This window comes from Microplitis mediator, chromosome 2, assembly GCF_029852145.1.
Source record: "Microplitis mediator isolate UGA2020A chromosome 2, iyMicMedi2.1, whole genome shotgun sequence".
NCBI classification, from domain to species: domain Eukaryota; kingdom Metazoa; phylum Arthropoda; class Insecta; order Hymenoptera; family Braconidae; genus Microplitis; species Microplitis mediator.
The window spans coordinates 17,041,178-17,063,607 of record NC_079970.1 but is presented as its reverse complement, the minus strand read 5'-3'; the positions used below and the strand labels follow the sequence as shown (position 1 = coordinate 17,063,607).

Below are 22,430 nucleotides of genomic sequence, written 5' to 3'. Positions count from 1 at the left end.
AATCATTCATAAATTAATTTGCAATTATGTGTAAAAAGACTGATGCATTTTTGCAGAAATTATCGGACTTACAGAACTTCGCAAAAATAATTTTTTATATTTTGATGATTTTTAGTGAAATTTAGTGGATTTTCAAAAATAATTTATGAATATCTACAATAACTACAGAATTTTATTAAGTATTAGAAAAAGAACGGGTGTGGTGCATCTCTGCAGAGAATTTCTCTACATTATAAAACCTCACAAAGTTTTTCCCTACACGAATCAAGTTTACAAATAAATTTTTACATCGCAACAACTCTACAGAAGATTATTTTCACATCGATCCATCTCTACATGAGAATATCTCTCATATTGAAAATCTCTACAGCGATCATTTTTAAATAACGCTAAGTTCAAACAGTAGAATTTTTGTTTTGAAATTTTATTAATAAAGTAAGTTAATTATATAAAAGAATGAATGAATGAATGAAAGTGAAATTAAATTATTTAAATATTACAAAAGTGATGATTCACCTCAACACAAATTTAGAAAATCTAGCGGTTGCTGCTTTCAAACTGGTGGTCTTGTGTTAACTTTCTGTATCAATTATTATTTAATTAATATTCTTTGTTGTCTTTATATTTTTATTTTTAACAAAATATTAATTGTCGAATGAGACATCTGTGGTACTGTTAAAAAATTATTTAAAATGAGTGAAAATACAGCACTTGTTGCTGTATATAAACCAAAGTGGAAATCAAGTTTAAGTACAGAAAAAAGTTATCGAAATTGATACGAAAAGTTAAGACGAGACCACCAGTTTAAAAGCAGCAACCGCTAGATTTTCTAAATTTGTGTTGAGGAGAATCATCACTTTTGTAATATTTAAATAATTTAATTTCACTTTCATTCATTCATTCTTTTATATAATTAACCTACTTTATTAATAAAATGTCAAAACAAAAATTCTACTGTTTGAACTTAGCGCTATGTAAAAATGATCGCTGTGGAGATTTTCAATATGAGATATTCTCATGTAGAGATGGAACGATGTGAAAATAATCTTCTGTAGAATTGTTGCGATGTTAAAATTTATCGGTAAACTTGATTCGTGTAGGGAAAAACTTTGTGAGGTTTTATAATGTAGAGAAATTCTTTGTAGGGATGCACCACACCCAAAAAGAACTACACACAAATTCTTATTAAAACAATTTAAATGAAAAAAACTTTAATAGTAATTTTCTCGAAAAAGTATTTGGCGCTCGACACACTATTGCATAACAGTATCCATTTTATATTAATTTTATTTATGAAATATGGATATTTATTTTTAAATATTTAGTATTTTTTATTTATTACAGAATTAAATTTATTAATTCAAATTTTTTTTATGTAAAAATTTTTTTATTTTAATGTGTAATCTAATGAATTAATGACATTTTTAAATAACAAATTATTTTTTGTAATTCAAAATAATTTGGATCAATTTTTTTTTAATTGTGATTAAAATCTAATTGCAATATTTATTCTATTAATTGAAATTAAAAATTTTTATTATAATTTTCTTCGTATGAAATAATTGTAAATAATTCAAATTAAATAAATAAATAAATTACTACGTAATATTATTTATAAAAAAAAATTGACGTAAATTATAAAATTATCTAATAATTTTTGAATTAATTATTTTTTTAAATAAATTTATTAGGTTTAATAAACATTTTATTACACTCAGGGAATACAATTCAGCAGATGTCAATATAATTACATTTTAATTGATTTAATAAACTAAAAAAAAAATAAAATAAACATAAGACTTGTAATTGTAATATAAAGAAAAAAAAATAATAATAATGTAATAAAATATTAGACTGTATTGACAAGGACTAGAGTTCACGGACGTACGATTGAAATTTATATATTTAATCATTAACTTATATTAATTACCCAATTACCCAATTAATTAAAATAATTATTATAATTTATATAAAAATTTTAAAAATTAAAATAAATAAATTTCAATCGTTAATTCATTATCTCCACAAATAAAATAACAATTTCGTAAAATCATTATCATTATTTTTTCTATATTAATTAAAATTAAATTTGTTTTTTAATAATTTTAATTTAAAATAATATTTAATTATTTACACAGCAATAATTAATTAATAATTAATTATTATCAAATTTAAAATTTAAATCAGATTAAAATAAAATTAAACTGACAATTCTCAGTGCCTACATTACACACAAATAATTACTAACATTAATTAATATTTTATAATAAATTTCTTGTTGTCTGTTTGTTTTAAATTAAATTAATTATGTAATTACAATGATTATTTTTAAATTATACAAGACAATTACAATAAAATTTCAATAAATATTGTCATGCATTTAATAATGAACAAAATAAAAATAAAAAAAAAAGTTCTAATGACTGAAAAATATTTTGGCCCAGTACCCAATGATATCGTGATCTATTGCTATTCTATTTACAAAGAAACATTTTCAATTATTCAATCACTAATCATTAGAAATTAAAATTATTATTTTTTTGTTTAGTAAAAGAGACAATGAACCATTGCCAAATTATTTACAAAATTAATAGTTTAATAATATAAAATGCTCAATTATCAAACAAATTTAATTAATTTAAAATTAATTACATTCATTATAAATTAATTTTATTAATAAGCATACGCTTTTTGTTTGTATAAATTATCTACATGTTTAATTGTTAAACGTACGTACGAAAAGCCAAATTATTAGGCCAATATACACAAGCTAAACAAATTAATTACTTTTATTGAATAAAAAATGCGGGAAAAAAGAAATTTATTTAAATTGGATCCTGCCCAATTAAAATTTGTTTTTTTTTTTTTAATATTTATTTTTTTTTCTTTACTCTAATGTAATAATAATGATAATGATAAACAAGTTGTCGTGATTCAATAAAAGTTTTCCAAGAACCCGTAGATGTTAATTGATATTTAAACGGTCCGTAGTCGATTAAATTTAACCGTCGGACTGGGAAATTTACTTTAGCTCTCAGTTTAAATCAATATCAAGACTTTAAATTAGTTGGGTGTTTAATTTAATTAATAATTTGTTATTTTATTATCAATTCACTAGCTCAAAATGTGATGACGATGTATTTATATTTATATTTATATATTTATATTTATATTTACTCATTTATTTATATAATTGACAGAATTTAAACTTCAGTGGTACGACTATAAGGGCCATTATCGTCACATTGTGATAATTTACGTTCGCGTTTATGAAATAATCCGCCTAAAAAAGAGGGTTGTTGTGAAAGTCCTTTACCACCCCCTGGAATTGTTGCTCCTGGATGTACAGGATGAATTTGTCCTGAATGTTTAACGCCTTGGCTCATTGAACTCGCTGATGTTGACTGAAATGATATTGACATGCCGCTGTCAAGTGAGCCAACACTACCGCGCCTTTGAGGTTTTTCACCGGCAACTAAAAATTATAATTTATATATAATATAATATAAATAAATAAATATTTATTGCAATTATAAATTATAATTAAAATTACATTGTTCGTGAATATCAAGCAATGAATTGCTGAGTGCTGATCTTTTTAATTGAGGATCTAAATCCGCAGCTTCTTGTCTTTCAGAGCACGGTCCTGGATAGGGACAAACTTCAACGTCAGCAACACCAGAATCACGATTTTCTGAACTACCACGAGCACCGCGACTACTTTTTTGTCGTTCTAATTCTGTTTCAATTCTCAGTGTTTCCATTTCATCCATTTCGCTTATTGATTCTCGTAGATCTTCAGCAAATTTACAACGGTCGTGTTCATTTCTTGCATTAAATGTGACTAGTACTTTACCATCAACACGCTGTGATAATCTTATACCGTATGGATAATCTGTAAAATATTAAAATTTAATACGTTAATTTTAAATTTTAATATTCAATTTATTATTTACTAGCAGATCCCGCCCGCTTCGCAGGCAATAAAAATGTATTACTAATATAAATTATATATATATAAAAAAAAAAAAAATTTCATCAAAAATATTGTCTGCATAACAATACAATTTCTCAACATTGAAGTTACTATCAGACATTTAAAATACAATTTTTTGTACTTTCAAACAGGAATTTAATTTGATGACGATGATTATTATTATTATTAGTATTTTAATTTTTCTCAATTAAAATGTTCTAATATTTCTTTTAGAATAAATAAAAATAATAATAATGAAAATAAAACTTACGTGGAACTTCAAAAAGCGTAACGACCATACCGCAAAGAGGAAAACTTTGTCTAAAAGTGTAGGTAACGCTGCTTTTCTTTTTACTGAGAATTTTAGTAACAACAAGAAGGTCATTGAAAAGAAAAACTTCTCGTTGATGAACTCCCGGTCGTTCTTTCTTATGTATATCAGGAATTTCATAGAGTCTACAGTAGCAAACAAGTCTGCGATGCGGTAATGCCATATTAGGTTTCTTTCCAACAATAGTTGCTTGAACTTTCATTACTTGTGTGACGTGATCTGATCCCGGTTTAAATTCGTTAGCTTTTACACGATCATATATACCAACTAAAATATCTTTATCAATATCGCCGCAGTCATCAATACCACGAAGATTTTTAACAAAATCGTCCAATCTCATTCTGCGTTCGGGTTTTAAATTTGGTGTGTGTAAGTCTGTATTGAGCATTATTATTGCGAATGCCAATACAAAGACAGTGTCAGGTGATCTTAGTCTTGATATAACATCTGGATTACACTGGCAGTAACGTGTACTAAATACTTCCATCAATCTTTCTATTTTTTGGGCCTCACCCGGCATACGGAAGTATGCCTGGAATTTTCTCAAAGCCACATCCACTTGCATTCCAGCGAGGTCTAACTCATGAGCAAAACACCTGAACAAAAAATTACAACATTATTTTAGTTTCATTCATTTTTAATTACATTGTTCATACTTTTATTTCTTATATGTTACAACATTATACGTGCATTTTAATTTGTAATTAATTTGCTATTTTTTTTTTTTATAATTTTTTCAATGAATTATTAATTATTTATTTAAATAACCGGATAGTTAAAGGTTAATTTAAATCAAATGAATGCGTAATATTATTTAAATAAATAGTCGATTTTATAATAACTTTTAATCATTTTTTTTTTATAATGAAATATTGACGTATGTTAATTTCATGCAAAAATTTTTTTATATTTACTGCATTAAATTTTCTATATTCTTGAAAAGTTGCATTAGATTCTATAACTTTTGCCACTTAGTTAAATGTCAAGAAAATATTTGACATAAAGTAAAAACTCCAGTTATTGATAGCTTACTAATTAATCAAACTTTATTTTATTTTATTAGTTACTCAGCTCCTTTCAACATCTTTAAATGTCATTGATATTTTTATACATTCTTCAGAATATATAGAATTCGAGAAAACACATTTCTAATTTCTAATATAAAAGATTGCACCAAAAAAATAAATTAAATTTCGCAATATCTTTGAAAATAGCATAAAGACTGAGACTTTTATAAAGATTGGGAGACATGTCAGTAATTCGTATATTTGTAATCATATAAAATGCTCTATATGTATTAAAGAATTTTATCTATCAATTTTAAAAATAAGTAGAAGCTTCAAATAAAAAAATGCATTCGAAAAATTCAATTATTATTGATATTAAATATAATTAATAAATTATAATTTCTAAAAAACTTCAATAATTGTTTATAATTGCAACTGGTCTCATTTTCTAATTAATATAATCTAATACTAAAAATATTAACGAAAATAATTTTTCAAGCCGTTATGAAGGAGTCGAGGATGTACTTGGGTAGTGTTGGAGTAGTCTTCCATGTGAGTTATCGAAGAAAGTAAGTGCAATTAGAGTTTAAAAACTCTGTAATTACACGGATTAAAGGAACACGGATTAAATCCGGAGTGAATCTTGGAGTGAAATTTATTTCGGAGGGGAATTTATTTTAACATTAAAACTCCAGATCGAAGTGGATACGGATTGAAATAAAATCGATATTCACCCCGAATTCACTCCTCTAAAAAAAAAACTCACTATTTACTTCATATGCGAAGTGATTTTTTTTTCAAATCCGAAACTTCGAGTGACGGAGTGAATTTCGATTGAAATAAAATCCGTATTTACTTTGAATTGACATCCCGATTTTTAACAACGCACATTGTTTTATTAAAAAACAATAAATTTCAAATATATTATCTTTAATTGAATGTTTTTAGATGGAAGGTGGAGTAAGTTAAGGAATATCCAGCATAGAAAATTGGCTCTTTCGGATAGTGTTAAAATTTTAGCGTAATCTGACACTAGTGTACACAGAAAAAAGAAAACCTTCACTTAAGAATTATTTTCTAAGCCCAAGAATATTTGTTGTAATCCAGAACAAAAGCCAAAGTTTTATTGGTCAAAGAAAAAAATATTCTTGAGCCAAGGTATCTTCTTTTTTTTTCTATGGAAAATAATCTGCCTTTTATGTAAAAATAAAAAATGTGCACTAGATTATTACGTCACTTAATGTATATTGATGTTTTATAATATAAGCACACAAATAACAGTATTTGATACTTAACAATTTTACTAAACATCTATTAGATAAAATACTAGTAAAAATTATCAACGGACTCATTAGTCCAAAAAAATAAAAAAAGAGAGTTGGTATCTAGTCAAGAGTAACAAGATCAGTCGTGATTATACAGTTACTCAAACTTCTTTAGTGTCAATAATTGGAGCTTTTACTTTAATTGATTTTTTTTTTTTTAAGAAATTTTTTTCATTCAAAAATTACAGACATATATTCATAAAATTTTTTTCGTTGACAATTATCTTAAGAAATTGTATGATTAAATTTTCAAAAAATAAAAAATAGAAGATAAAAAAAACTTAAAAAGTTGCTATTACTTGAATGACAAAAGTTATGAAACTCAAAGTGACTTTATAACTTTTTAAATTTTTATCTGAATTTACAAGGATAGAAATCAAGAGTCTTGTAACCTTTTATTGTAAAACTTTTTCAATGGTGAATAAAATATTATTGCCCGAAAACAACCGCGTTATTAAAAAATATGTGTAGTAAAAAAAATACTTACTCTAGAACAGCCATATTAAATGTATTTTGCAAATTGCCCAAATATTCTCCAATCATTTGTTTAGACAATCCTTTTCTACTGATCAAAAATCTAGCAACTCCTTGAGGACTATTTTCTAAGAACCCACGTCTTATTAAATAAGTAATGCCACGTTCAGGTTTTTTATTGAACAAGTTTAATCCAACACGATACTGTCGTTTCCTGACAGTTTCCGATACTTTGTAACTAGCTTGAGGTATTGTTTCTGCGTGATCTATCATAGGTAATTGATAACCCGAGCTGGCATGCGAGTGACTTAAATCTTTAGTATTATTAATCAGACTGTTATTCTCCGTAGTATGTCCACAATCTTGATGCTCTGGTGAACTTGACTGAATAAAAATAAATAAATAAAATATTTAGCTAACGAATAAATTTAAATTATTTTATTTTAAAATAAAAAATTAAAAAGTGCTATCGTAATTAATTAATTTAATAGTAAAATAAAAAAAACTTACGATTCCTTTGTGCTTCCAAATGGGCGATCCACGTTGAGCATCACCTTCAGAGCTTTCGCAGTTAGTAGAGTCGCTTCCTGAACTTTGTACTGAACTCAAGCTACCATTTTCAACGCTCTTACTTAAACCATTGTGACGCTGTTCCATAGATCTTGAGCTTATCGATGATGTTCTCTTGGGTACTTCAGGCGGTACCTTTTTACCAGAACTACGACTACGTCCACCTGAACTTAATTGTGAACTATTACCCCAACTATGAGTCAGTGGAGTTTGTAGATTATGAGGAGTTGATGGTGATGTACACGGTGTTCTGTGATGATCTCGTGGTGGAGTTTCTTGTCGAAGACCACACAAAGTTTCCTTTAATTTAATAATTCAATGAAATTAATACTCAAGTAATTAATTAAATTAATAAAATATTTAAATCGTAAACTTTAATCTAGACTCTAAATCGTTTAAATTTAATTTATAAATGATTAGAAATTTTTTTGCTACTTGATAAAATTATTTTTAAAAAAATTAAATTGGTGGTAAATTAATCAATATAGATATTAATTAAATTAAGTGAATGAAAAATTTACCTGAGGATTATAATAATGAATACTAGATCCACTCTCTTGAGAACTAGTATCCCAACAAGGACTTGCCGGTGGTTGATGTCTACCACATGGACTGGGTGTAAGCGAGGGCGTGTGCCTACCAGTTTGATGAAGTGTATAAGCACTTGGATGTTGTTGATGTCCGGTATTAATTTGTCCCATAATTTGCACTTCACATCTACCACTTTGGCTTCGTGGCATAGCTGAATTTTCGGCATGTCTTCTTTCACGCAGTGACATACTTCTTATTGGTACCGGACGATTATTTGTAGATTGCGGTGATTGTTGTATATAAATTTGATTATGATAAAGCATACGATCATGATCGCCAGCTATTACACTACTACGTTCAGCATTGTCTTGTATATTTCTGCTCAAACGTTTCTCAGCCTTAGCCATTGCCGTTATTGCTGCAAATTTTTTTAGTAACGTATACCTTCTAAAGGCACGTTGTATTGTTAGTGCGGCATTTCTTGCTTTTACTCCACCGTATTTACGCTCAAGCATTTCAATCTGTTTATCTAATAGATCCTGCGAGAGTTCATACCTAAACATAAATAAATAAATAAATAAATAGTAATAATATTTTTTGGGGTTTTAAATTAACTTGCAACATCCGATCTCTTTCATAATTTTATTTTATGATGAAATTTCGTAAACCTATTGTTTGCATCTTCAGACCATTTCTATAATACAATGATGATTATTTAATTTGAAATTACAATTAAACGATTAGGTGTAATTTAAATTTTTTTATAATGTTGACCTTTTTTTTTACTTACATTTTTATTGTAAAAGAAAAACAAATTTTTACGCTTTTATTGCTATTGAAATTTTAATTATAATTTAAATACCGTTAAAACTTGAACCTTTTTTTGAAATAAATAGCCGGAATGTTTAAAAAATTTTTTAATATAAATTATTTGGGGTTATTTGTATTTTATATATCACTTTAAATACCTTATTGTTTTTTTTCTGATATAAATAATTTTTAATTAATTGTAAATTAAAATTGTAATAATCATCATTGTATGTACTGTAAAAAATTTGCGGAGTGAAAGCGAATTAAATCCGGAGTAAATTTGGAGTAGATGCGGTGCGGATGACTGTTTTTTTATTTTAGTGAAATTCACTCCAAAGGGGAGTTTATTTAAATATTAAAACTCTGAATCAGAGTATGTGCGGATCGAAATAAATCCAGATTACTCTGAAATTGCTGATCTTTTTAAAAACTCTGGAACTCTGAGTTCGGATTGAAATAAAATCCGTAATTGCTCCGAATTTACTCCCAATTTTTTACAGTGTAGATATAGTCAGTTGCCAGTTAATTTAAAATCCAATATACAATAACCGATCAAAAAGAAATATACAATATTTTATATACATTGAAAAAAATTTAAAGAAATAAATAATAATAGTGATTGACTGTTTTATTGATTTATCGATTACCAATAAATAAACTTACGCATTTTGGAGTCTGCATCGTTTGAGAACATCACCATTACGAATGGACCCCTTCTTGTGATGTGTCTGCTGATAACCAGACTGTGGTTGTCCACCGTAACCCTGTACCATTGTCCCGTAACTCTGTGGCTGGCTGTATCCGGTATGTGGATAAACTTGCATCGTCTGTGTTGGATATGCAGCGTGCCCGTAATTCTGTGATTGCATGTACGATTGACCTGTTATATACGATGTCGACAAGGAGGTTTGACTTCCAGACGTTGAATATACACCGTGTGTACTCCCGCCGTGATTTTGGCCCAAGTTTGTGTTGTGACTGGGCCGGTCAATTTTATGAGGAAAGCTGTAACATTAAAAAAAAATTTTATTAATTAACTTGAAGAAAAAATTTCAAATATCAGAAATCACAAATTACATTACATTTATAAAAATTTATTGGATGATTATTAAAATAAATATTTAAATTTATGTTAATTGATGATACTGATTTGTATAAAATAACAATTTTTCTAACGGTTTAATTTATACAGAGTATTTGACCTATAAATGTTATTACATAACAAGTAACACAAATCGATGTTACACGAGAGCTTCTTTACTTATCATTCTTCGCTTCCGCCTACTACTATTCCTCTCGTCCCTCACTTTTGTGTACGTCGCACTCTTTATTCTATTCGTGATCGGATCAGCGTAGGCTGATTTATTCAGAATTATTCAAAAAAAAATCTTTCACTTCTGCAATTTGCAATAAAAGTTTGTCTAGACGCCGTTCAGCGCACATAATGTTAATTTTTTTTTTTTATTCATTATATTTTAATAAAATTGATATTAAAGTTTAAAAAATTCATATCTTATATTAAACTTTTATCTGTCAAACGCCTCTTTAATGTATTTTGTACATTTACGTCTATATTTGTATTTAATTTAAAAAAAAAATAAATAAAAAACATGTATTGTAGAATTCATTGAAATTGTTTCAGGTTGGACAATTAAATATTAAAATTTTGTTTTTATTACTTTTTACAAAAGTACTCCATTATCAAACCACATTGTAAATTTAAAAAAAGTTTTAAATAAATTATAAAAAGTTTTTACAACTAGAGCAAAATATTTTTTTATAAAAAAGACTAAAATTTTTATTTATATCAACAATTGTTATATAGATCAAAAATACCGTTTCTGGACACACTTGAAGTTCCTGTTCTGGACACTTTAAGAATTTTTATGTGACATTATATAAAAAATGTGGCAAACGTTTCCTATTATTTTCATTAAAAAATACTTCAAGTACACTTATTACAGTAACAATTTTTTTTACATTTTTCAAAAATCAAAATATAGAATTAATTCTCAAAAGCCGAAGCTTCTACTCTCTAAAAACGAATTAGTGAAAATCACTATTTGGCAGTGAATATTCACTTATTGCCAGTGAAAAGTATACCACTATTAGAATTATTGACATAGTTTTCACTAGAAAATAGTGAATAGTCACTATTTTAACTATTTCAAATTTAAGAGACTATCTCGTAAATTAACTTATAACATTATTACACTAAAAAATTATTATTATTTTTTTTTAATTGCTAATTTGTTATTTAGTAATTTGGGTAAGAAGTTTTTTTTATTTAGAAATGATATATTATAGTAAATATATCAGTACGTATTGTCGTAGTAACCATCCATATAAATAGTTGATTAAACAAAATATTGTATGGGTAATATATAGCAATCTAAACTTTACGCAAATAGGTATTGATATATTAACAATCTACGATTTTTTAAACGGTATTGCTCGGTAACCATAATAATTCGAAATAAAAATAGTTATTAATAAAAACAAATTGATGGTTATTTTTAACGGCTCCAAACAGATAAATTAATATTAATTCAATCGGCTCGAATTAAATAAAAGTTATTTGTGTCATGTCAATTAATTCTTTCGACAAAAGTATATATTCTTAAATTAGTTTTCTGACCAATAAATATTTCGGATTAAATATTAATTTATTTTTTATTGAAAACCCAAAATTTTGTAAAAAGTTCTACAAGAATAGTTACATTTCCAATAAATTAATTGGCTAATTATAATTATCAAGTAATTAATAAATTGACTAATTAATTGATACAAAAAGTTATAAATAAATTGATATCTATTTAAAATCCATTCGTATCTTTTGTCTAAACCAGACGTTGCTATAATTGCTAAACATAATTTCTAGAGTTGAATCTGGTGTATTTGTAAATGTCCACAGAGTACGATACTGTGTACCAGAAACCGGCGTCGGTGCGTCTGACGGATCCGACGATCCGAGTAGTAGACGGAAAATTAATATCGTGTACTACTGCACACTGGCATAGTACTGTGTACACAAATTTCACGACTCGAGATTAATGGAGTGCGGTTATAACATAACTACCAGAAATATATGGTGTCACACTACCTACCACTCATATTCTGATATTACTGACTGTTATTATTATTTTAATATATATCTATATGTAAATATATATCTCTATGTACACATCTGTCATATATATCAAATGAGAGTTCAGCATAACTGTATAGCCGTCAAATTAAAACTTACTTTTTCATCATAACTCTTTAGTTTATTTTATTTATTTTTTTTTTTAATTACAAAGTTTGCTTTTGTAAAATACTCCATCATTGATGTTTATTTGAATGAATAAATAAAATAAATTCATTAAATTTTCAGTCAGTAAATAAAATATTTAATGGATTGCTTGACTTAATTTTTTTTTTATTCTATTGAGTCTATAAATTTTTTTCTCAATAAAATAAATAAAATAGAGTGTAACAAATAATAAAGATTAATGAAAATCAATAAAATTGTGTAATAAAATATAGGGGTAGAATAAATGTATGGTAAAATATTACAATATGCAATAAAAAAAAAATTATTATATTTATATTATATTTAAAATAGATACGGGTTATAAAATAAATTTAAAATTCGTGACATTGTACTCCACTTTGAACTTGCCAGGTGGTCGTTAGAAATATAAAAACCCATAACATGACTACTCGGACAATAATGACTCACGATGGTAATGATATTCAATGCGTCATATAATGAATTAGTTTTTTCAAAATAATATTTTTTAAATTTATAAATTTAAATTTAAATTAGATTTATTAAATATAAGGTAAAAGTACAACTAGTAGATACTGCTCTATTTTCGAACATTTGATACTTTATTTTACTTAATGAAAAAATATAAAAAAAAAACTTGCACTGAAATAATGTGATAATAGAATTATAATGCCACAATAATTGTTTTTAATAATTTAAATTTTGCAAATGTTCAAAACTGGCTAAAACGGTACCTTTACCCCATGTATAAACTTAATAAATAAAAACATACCTAGGAATAAATCCAGATATACAGATAATCATTTTTGATTATTTTTTAATCCACTTTATAAATAAAAGTCTTTAAATAATTATAGTTCGTAAATTTAACACTTGAAATAATTTTCACGTTTCACAGCATTGTCACAAGTCAATTGATGTTAAGTAATAATTGTTATTTTATTATTTATAAAATAAAAATATTTATTGTTGATGAAATGAGAGAAAATCACGAACCGTCTGAAGGCTACGAAAGTTGTTGCTCGACTGAATTTTTGAGCCTTAGGCTTTAGGGTCACAAGGTGGTGTAAGGGAATGGCTTAGCAGCTGCTACCGTAAAAGAATCCTTCGTCAATTTAGTGTTATGTGTATACATGTGGGGCATCTGAGTCCTGCTATTCACGACTCACGTTTTTTTCCTGTGTGAGTGTGGTGAGGTTGTTATGAAAAAGGAAAAATACGGGAAGAGAAGAGAAAAGAAGTGGAGGATAAAAAAATATTGAGTAAGAGGAAGGTTCGAGAAGTAAAGTGGGAGGATTCAATGAAGGATGTGATGATGAAGGTGCAATATACAAAGCTTTTGTATAGCACGAGCTATTTAATATATGCCAGCAGGTATCCAAGGCCTTTTGCCAGCATGGAAAATAAAATGGCTAATTTGAATCAATTAGTTTATTTTAATAAATTAATAATAAAGACCAATGCACACCTTAAATATACGAAAAAAAAAAAAATTAATTAAGTAATTGATGCATAATAAATGAATAATAACAAAATAATTTGTAAAAAATAACACTTTGAATGGTAATTTTGTCATTAGAATTTGTAGTGATTAAAGTAAAATAAAATTTAGTAAAAAACAAAATCATTTACAATTTTTTTTCGCGGGCTCTTTTTACCCCGCATTTAAAATTTATTTTTACGGCTGGATTATATTAATACCGAATACTTATTTGAGGATTAAACAGGAGTTGAACTTGTAAAGAAAACTCATCGAATTTATTTCGAGCCCATTTTACCTCACCCTCTCCCTTATTATTTTGTACTGTACTAATAACTTTTACAAATTGTAAAAATTGCTGTTCCACATGCAAAAGTATTTTGAATAAATTTTTAAGCGCTTCTTTTATCTTTCAAATAGTAATTGCAAATCGATGTATTATTAAAAGCTTTTGTTTCATCGAACGACAAAGTCAATTAAAGAAAAAAAAAAAAAAAAAAAATCAACTGTCAAACTTTTTGTTGATTTATTAATTATAATTAAACTACAAGGACTTAAACAATAATTTTAAATAGAGTTACACTCTAGAATAATCTTAAGCTAATACAAAAGAAATAAAGTTGATTAATTAATCATTTTGTACTTAATTATGTTTCCGCCTAAGTGGCACCAAAAAAAAAAATTGTTGACTTTTTGTTAAATTCAAGTCGACAATTTGCTATCACTAACCGATTGTTAACTTAAACTTAACAAAAGTCAGCAATTTTTTTTGTGTCACTTGGACGTATGTACAAAAAATATACAAACAAATCAACCATCACTACCAAAATTAGAATATTAATTGATTAAAACAAATTTAATTAGAATAGTATTAATTTTGTTATTGTAATTTAAACTAGGAAGACTTTTTAAATTGATTTGACATGATGCAATATTGTAATCTATTTTGATTAATTTAATGTTGTAAGCTCAATAGAGGATTTGATGGTATGTTTTATAGATGTATATTAAGAGGAAGGAAGTCTCGAACTCGCGGTAGATAGTGACGATAGTATTTATAGCTTTCATGGGAGAGTAGACTCTGTAGTCAACATTGAAGTGAAGTACTTTAATTGCGTCCACCCGGATCCGCTACTTCTCTATCACTCCGTCTCACTCTTACGCATATATTTACGCGTATACTTGTTTACATTTATTATTTTCTTTGATAGTAAGTTAACTCTGGTAATTATACTTGGATCAACAAAATAATTGAGACGTCAAAAAAATATCTTTAATATTTAAGAGCAATTTTTGTTTTCATAAATTTTTAATTACATGCTTAAATTTATATAATAATATAGACAACAACTATGAATAACAAATATGTTTATTTTAATACTTCTTGTTATTATTGACCGAAATATTTTTTATTTGCAAATTATTATTTTGACCTTTTCAATAAATTATTTAATTTATTTGACTTGATAAAAAATTATCAATACTTTTAAGTTAATTTTTTTTTTTCAGTTAATTTTTGCATAAAAAAAAAACATTTTTTCAAGTTACTAAAAAATTTACATACTCAATAATAAATATTACAATAAAAAATTATTTATTAAATTTATTTTAAATAATAGAAGAATAAAAATATATAATAGGAATATAATATATACTCATAAAAATTCCTCAAACATCAAGTTGAGATTTGAAAGATTTGAAAGGTCCCGAAGGTTTCACCTGCTTGATCCCTTCGTCTTTCGACAAACAATTTTTTTTTTTTTTTTTCGTATTTGTATTTTTTTTCATTTTACTCTTTTGAATGCTTACGGGGAGCAGATGATAGAAATAATGTAGTATAAAGAAGACGAGGATGAGGACAAGGACTACCTTGGTGAAAAATAAAAGAGAGCAATGATTCCTCGCTCTTATCCCCCTGGTTTTACCTCACTTTATTTTTTTTCCCCAGCGGATCTACACGGGGCTCAAGAAGGCGAGGCCCAAGAAGAAACATCTGCTCCACGGACGACGTCTGTTGCTGCTGCTGTATGTTCCTATTCGATATGAGACTCGTGCCACGCTTCACGTATGCACGCACGCAACCATACAATATCTTGTATACATACTATATAGTATTTGTACGCACTTCGAGTCTTCCCCGAGGTGCACCTGGCGCTTCCGAGGCTCGTCGCTTCACGATTAATGTCCTTTGATCATCCAATGCCCACTATACTACACTACTACCTCGCTCTTATGTTTTACAACACACTAATAAGTGTTAAACTAAATTGATCTGTTTTAATTTATATTATTTTTTATCATCACATCTTGGAAAATTTTTTAAATAATTATTTTTAAACATTAAAATTTTTTAACAGATGTTTCAAAATTATTATTATTCAAATTTATTATCTCCAATTTGTTTTTTAAAAATTATAATTGTTCAAACTTATTTTAATTTTTAATTGCACACCTTAAATGTGAAATTTTTATTACAACTTCCGTTAGTCTGTTTAGTTCGTACGTAAGTAAATACAATAAAATTTTAATTAAACAAATAAATATACCAACACCTCAACTGTCAATAAAAGTACTGTATTAAAATAATTATACTACTTTATAAAGTGTAGTTAAATGTTTTCGTATAATAGTCAACTGAGGTGTGCATTATTGTTTGTTCAAATTATTGCACACCGCAAGCGCAAATTTTTAATTACGATTACCGTTAATTTATTTGTACGTATGTAGACAATAAAATTTAAATTAAACAGTTAATTTAGTTAGTAAATATATTAAAATATCGATTGTAAATAAAAGTAATTTAAATTATTTATAACTCAGTAGTCGATAAGTCAGAAATTATTAATAATTTATTATTTAAGCGATGTAATGAATTTATTTAAATAAAAAATACTGTATTAAAATAATTATGAAGTTTAATTGATACTTTTATTTTATTTCAATATAAGCGACTGAGGTGTGCATTTAAGTTTTGTTCCATTGCACACCTCAAGCGCAATGTTGTAATCTGCCCACTCAAAAATTTTTAAAATATCAATAGAATAAAAAATATAATTTAAATATATTGAAAATTATATTTTATATTAAATAATATAAATACCTAATAGTTATAGAAAGTTTAAAACTTCAGTTGTAATAAATTCAAAGTTGAAGTAGTTTACTCAACCGGAAAACTTGTTCGCGTTGACATTTTCCTTTTATCTACAACATTATTTTTTAATTTAAAATATTTTTTTCAACATCTTGTTCGTGAATATTAGAAAGGAAACCTTTCTCAAGTAGATAAGAACTTGCAAAAGGATTTAAAATACTTTAATATTATGAAGATAGCGAATAATATAGTACGTAGACGTGTGGAGATAAAACGAGGATGTGTTGAACAGATTATTGTATCTCTAAAACCTTGAATGTAAAAAAAAAAAAATTTACTGTGCTATTATTTTTCTTTTTTATTCATTTTTATATATTATTTTATACTGTATATATATATTTTTCTGCAGTACAGTGGTAAGATCATGGCCAAGAACTGAACAAAGTACCTACGTATAAAGATCTCGAAGAAAAATATATTACTACGAAAAGGGCACGTGCGTTTGAGAAACGAACACCTGCTTTCTGAAACGTTCACCATGAACAGAAATGAAAGGAGTATTTATGTTTTATTTTATCTTTTTTACTATATACATATTCAACTTTATGCTTTAAATAATGCCTTATTATTATCTTCTTCTACTGCGACAATAAAAAATAATAATAAAGTTACTTAAATAATTATTTTATTTAAAAAATATGTTGTATCATTAAAATAAAGACTTGAAAAACATTAAAAGATATAAATGCGGAAACGGAACGAATTTTCCAAGCGAATAGTTGCATCGACTTTTATTTCTTCTTCTCTCTCATTTGTACTCAAAGAAGCTTTTAATCTTTTTTTTTTTATTTTTTTCTTTGAAATTTTACTCTGGCGTACAAGAGACAAGACAGTCTCAACAGTGATGAAGACTGAAGTATCACGAGAGCAGTACAGAGTGAAGAGATTTTTATCCAGATGCTGTGAAGATGGAAAGAGAGAGAGTATGAGAAATAGTATAAAATAAAGGGTACAGTATCTTATAGTAAAAGTGGTGTATGCTACAGTAGAATGGATGAAGATGGAGGAGAGAAAGAAGGTAAAACCCAAAGTCGAGAATAAGAAGAACAAGATAAAGTTGAAGAAGAGGAGCTTAAAGTAGCTACTCGTGGTCTTCAGACAATGTCGCTACTGTTCAAGAGGATTGCTCGCCACTTGGACACGCGCCATTGAAACCTTGTCAACTATCTTCACTATATCTTTTTATAAAAGTCATTTTTTTTTTTTTACCTGCACCTGTACCTTTACTTTTACTTAACTATTTATACCCATTAATTTGTCTCTACTTAACCCTATCAATAAAATGTATTATCTTAATTGAGTATATCTATCTAAGTGTCTGTCTGTCTTATATTTAACTCACCCCGCGGGCTTCACAATGTCCTGTGTCACGTCAAGACATTTAATACGATAAAGTTAACACGCGCCGAAAAATATTTCCGCTCAGTGGCTCGGTTATATTTTTTTTTTTTTTGCATTAACCCAAGACTTCCTATCTCCGATATCTACGACAAGTAGTTTTATAGCTTCTTCTACTTCTTTTTTTTCTTATTCTTATATTATGTTTTTATTTTTTTCCATTTACACACTTTTATACACATCGTTATCGCGAATAGTATATTCTGTAGTGTGCAGTGTGTATATAATAAATGTTCTATATATATATGTTTCTTCCCTTGGGAAAGATACCTGTCAAACTCGAGATGTGAAAATACCCAGAAGCAGACACATTTTATTATTATTTGTGGATTGCCGAGGGTAAACGTACGTTTACGTTGATGCTTGATGGGCAAATATTTTCTCAATTATTTTTTTTAACAAAATAAAGTTATGAATTTTTTTTTACCAACGTTTATTTATTTTTTATTGTCAAGATAAATAAAAAATAGTTTTTACTTTATTTTTTTTACTTATTAAAAAAATAAATAATAATATCTTTGTGATTTTTTATTATTTATTTTAACTAGTGATGCAAAATTACTGTTATTTTTTTGTTCAGTCAAATCACGAGAAATTGACCGATATTTGTCCGTCAATTGACGTCGAAAATAATTTTGTCAACATTTCGATTAATTTTTTATAAAATAATTTTCTGGACAATATTAAATGTACAAATAATTGCAATTGTAAGTAGACTGCAACTCGTATCATTAAACATAACGACCAATTTGTTTTAGAAAAAATTTCTTTTCACTTCTATTCAGGTGCGAAATGACGATGAGAAATTTTATGATCAATTTTTTATAAAATAATTTTCTGAGCCAAACCAAGCTGGCGCGGGAATCGACATCAAATTTAAAACATGACCGTTGGTCAATTTTCCGCTGGTCAATCGTCTGACAATTTCTCTGCCTTACATCACTAATTTGAACGTAAAATTTCTTTATGATTAAATTATTTAAAAGTTTTGCTTAATCAATTGCCAACTTATACGTTTTTATAAAAACTTTAATTGTTGTTGACGTAAACACTTTTTGTTAAAACAAAAGCAGCGATTAATGAAATAATTTTTAAATTATATACCAATTGTAATTAAATGAAAATAATAACACTGACGATTTTAAACGTTTATAGCCTAGAGTAACAACTTGAAATTGATTTAAAATAAATTAAGTTAATATATTGCGTACTGCAGATTTTATTGTGTTTACACACACGCGAACGTACGAACAGATTAATAGATAACACGGAAATTAAAAACTCCATTTGTTTTTTTTTTTAGATGAACATCAAAGTAAATTGAGGTACAATTTCATCATATTTGTTCATTAGACTGTTTTAATTATAATCATATATTTTTTATATTTTTTCATTGTTTTATCAACTGTATAGACTTGATATGGATAGATGTGTTATTACACAGTAACGGTAAAATTAATTTATAAATGAATAAAATTTTCAAAATTTTTAATTTGCATAATGTTAATTAAAAGGAACAAGGTTTTATTATTTAAAATACAAGTTTAAGTATAATATGGTAATATATGGGGGTTGAAAAAGAGTATTAAAGAAAATTTATTTATGTATATTTTAACGATGAATATATACATATATACAACACAGGAGTGTGTTACTGGATAGGAGTAACTATAAACATTTATGTATATTATCATCATTCGCGTGAAATGCTCCAGTTCTCTAGTTTTACAGCGAATTGAATGGCCACAGTCCAGTTGCGACACGCAAAGTAAACTAAAATGTGTGATGCATAGCTAGTAGCATATATATGTATATATATATATAACAACTTTTTCCCGTTAGTGTAGCGCGAGCCATACTGATTGTTAGTAACAACAATTCGCCTTGGTTTTACAAACTCTCTAGCGAATAAAAAAAAAAGTAAATAAAATAAAATAAAATATACAGTGTGCTGAGGGTAACAACAATGCTTCTGGTAACGGTCCGTTGCCATTTAATTGACCGAAATACGTTAATATATACATCAAGGAAGAAATAATAAATAAATATAAAATCATACTATTAAACTATTATATGATATTACTTTTGAAAATAAAGTTTGTTTAAATCCTTGTGATTAACAGACTGAAAGATGTATCTTTCATTTAATTAAATTGTTTTTTTCTTTTACAAATTCATGGTTCAAGGCTTTAATTGATAGGGTCGAATTATTTTATATTTCTTTTTTTTTTTTCTTAATCGGATAATACGATTTCACAGTCGCGCGTGACAGATACCATTTAATTAATTTATTTTGTCGGTCCATGATAAATATATATATACATACGTGCATATATGTATGTGTGTGTATGTAAATATATGAGTATATAATATGTTTACTAGTAGATTGCAGCTCGGAGCAATTAAATAAAATTGAGAGGACTTAACTAAAAAAAGAGGTATGATACTAATGTCGTGTAACGGAGGAAGTTGTAAACACGAAAATCTTTTAAGTGAAACTAATATCCTACTTTCTTAAATACTGTTAATTATTTGTTGTTATTATTATCATTATTATTATTATTTTTTTTTTTCATTAGTGTTATAATGGTATAGACTCATTTCTTTGGTTAATTTATAGAAAATTTTCTAAATCTCAGTTAGAAAGAATTTTTATTTCAAATATAGAAATTTAATCTTTGAATTTTTTTTCTTTTTTGTATTACTAATAAAGGAATTATTATTGTTAGGTGCTGTACTAGTTCAAAACCGTAATTGAATTTACGAATTTCGTTGGAGATATAACTTACTAATCAATTGTGAAAATAGTCATGCCAGTAAGGGGCGGAAAAAAAAAACGTAACAGGAACGCCAAGAAAAAAAGGACTCAAGTAAACTAAAATACGCTGAATCTTTTTTTCTTTTTTTCTCTAGTTGGAGAATGTGAAAAAACTTTTCAGTTAACAAAACAAAATGGGCTAATCCAAAAAAAAAAGTTTTTTTTTTTAAACTTTAACAAAAAGTAGATTGTATTTATATAATTCAAGTGAAAAAATGGATTCACTATACAATTCATACTTAAAATAGTAGAGAAAAAATTTTCAATTAATTCGAATTATTGCTGATTTAAAAAAAAAACCCTTTAATTCAATTTCAAAATTAATTAAAAAAGTTTTTTTTTTTGCACGTTCCAAATTTAAAAAAAAATGATTATATACATCATTTTTGTAGAAAAAAAATTATTTTTACCAAATTTTTGGAGTACTTATTTTGCCTGTATGTCCTCTTTTTCCCTGCCTTTACCACAAGTAATATTTAACATTTTTTATCTCATATTATGTATTTAAGTGATATTGATAAAATTGTTTTGACGTTCTACTATCTGTAAAAATTACTCAACATATATTTACTTAACATTTATTTCGCAACATATGAATAATTAACTTTTGAAATAATTTATCTTCCATTATTTATTAAGAAATAAATATAAATATATTTTTTTAACCCCAACAATTGATAATGTAAAATATTATTTTTCAAAATTAAATTTTAAAAATGACCGTTTATTGTATTATCAACAATTATTGATTTTATCGCGCACGTAATTGCCGAAGTTTAATTTCCTTGTATTAGGAAATAAAGTTATCACGAGGTTTATCTTCGTTACTATATAGCAAACCCAGACGACTAATTTTATTAGCAAGCTGATTTAATTGAAACTTTGTAGTCAAGAAATTATATTATTGTTGACAAGGGAAATTTACTCAAGTGTCAGCTAAATTTTTTTATTTATAAATAAATAATGCAACGATATATTTATACGGGCATGGAAGTGTCATATTTATTATTGAAAGTTACCACTAATTTGAATATTAATTTATACTGATAAACAAGTTGTTTTAATTTAAAATGCAATTATCACCTAAAACTTATACAGTATGTGTTAATAATGAAAACTAATTAATGTACGATCTGATAAATTAATTATACACCTCAGTGTTTTGTAGGATAGTTTTATTTTATTATCCGAGTTCACTATCAAAGTTGAGATTTTTTTTTCCATCGATTAACGGCCAAAGTTTGCAACGTTTAATTAAAATTTGCATTATTGTATTATTGAAGCG

At 26.5% G+C, this 22,430-nt stretch overlaps 1 protein-coding gene across 6 annotated transcripts in view; it reads right to left on the bottom strand.

The window, feature by feature from the left end:
• Positions 1-1,683: 1,683 nt before the first annotated feature.
• The window catches only part of LOC130678452 (IQ motif and SEC7 domain-containing protein 1), a 94,292-nt gene continuing 73,545 nt past the window's right edge, over positions 1,684-22,430 (bottom strand). For 5 of the 6 annotated variants that reach the window (XM_057485647.1, XM_057485653.1, XM_057485651.1 and 2 more), the window contains 7 exons: positions 9,688-10,029; positions 8,205-8,769; positions 7,624-7,983; positions 7,127-7,497; positions 4,248-4,903; positions 3,554-3,895; positions 1,684-3,475 (listed from right to left, as the gene is read on the bottom strand). In XM_057485647.1, the coding sequence (XP_057341630.1) occupies positions 3,204-3,475; positions 3,554-3,895; positions 4,248-4,903; positions 7,127-7,497; positions 7,624-7,983; positions 8,205-8,769; positions 9,688-10,029 (2,908 nt within the window). In that variant the 3' untranslated portion in view covers positions 1,684-3,203. Of the gene's footprint in view, positions 3,476-3,553; positions 3,896-4,247; positions 4,904-7,126; positions 7,498-7,623; positions 7,984-8,204; positions 8,770-9,687; positions 10,030-13,070; positions 13,118-22,430 lie in introns of those variants that run through there. The other variant, XM_057485652.1, reaches the window with a different exon arrangement.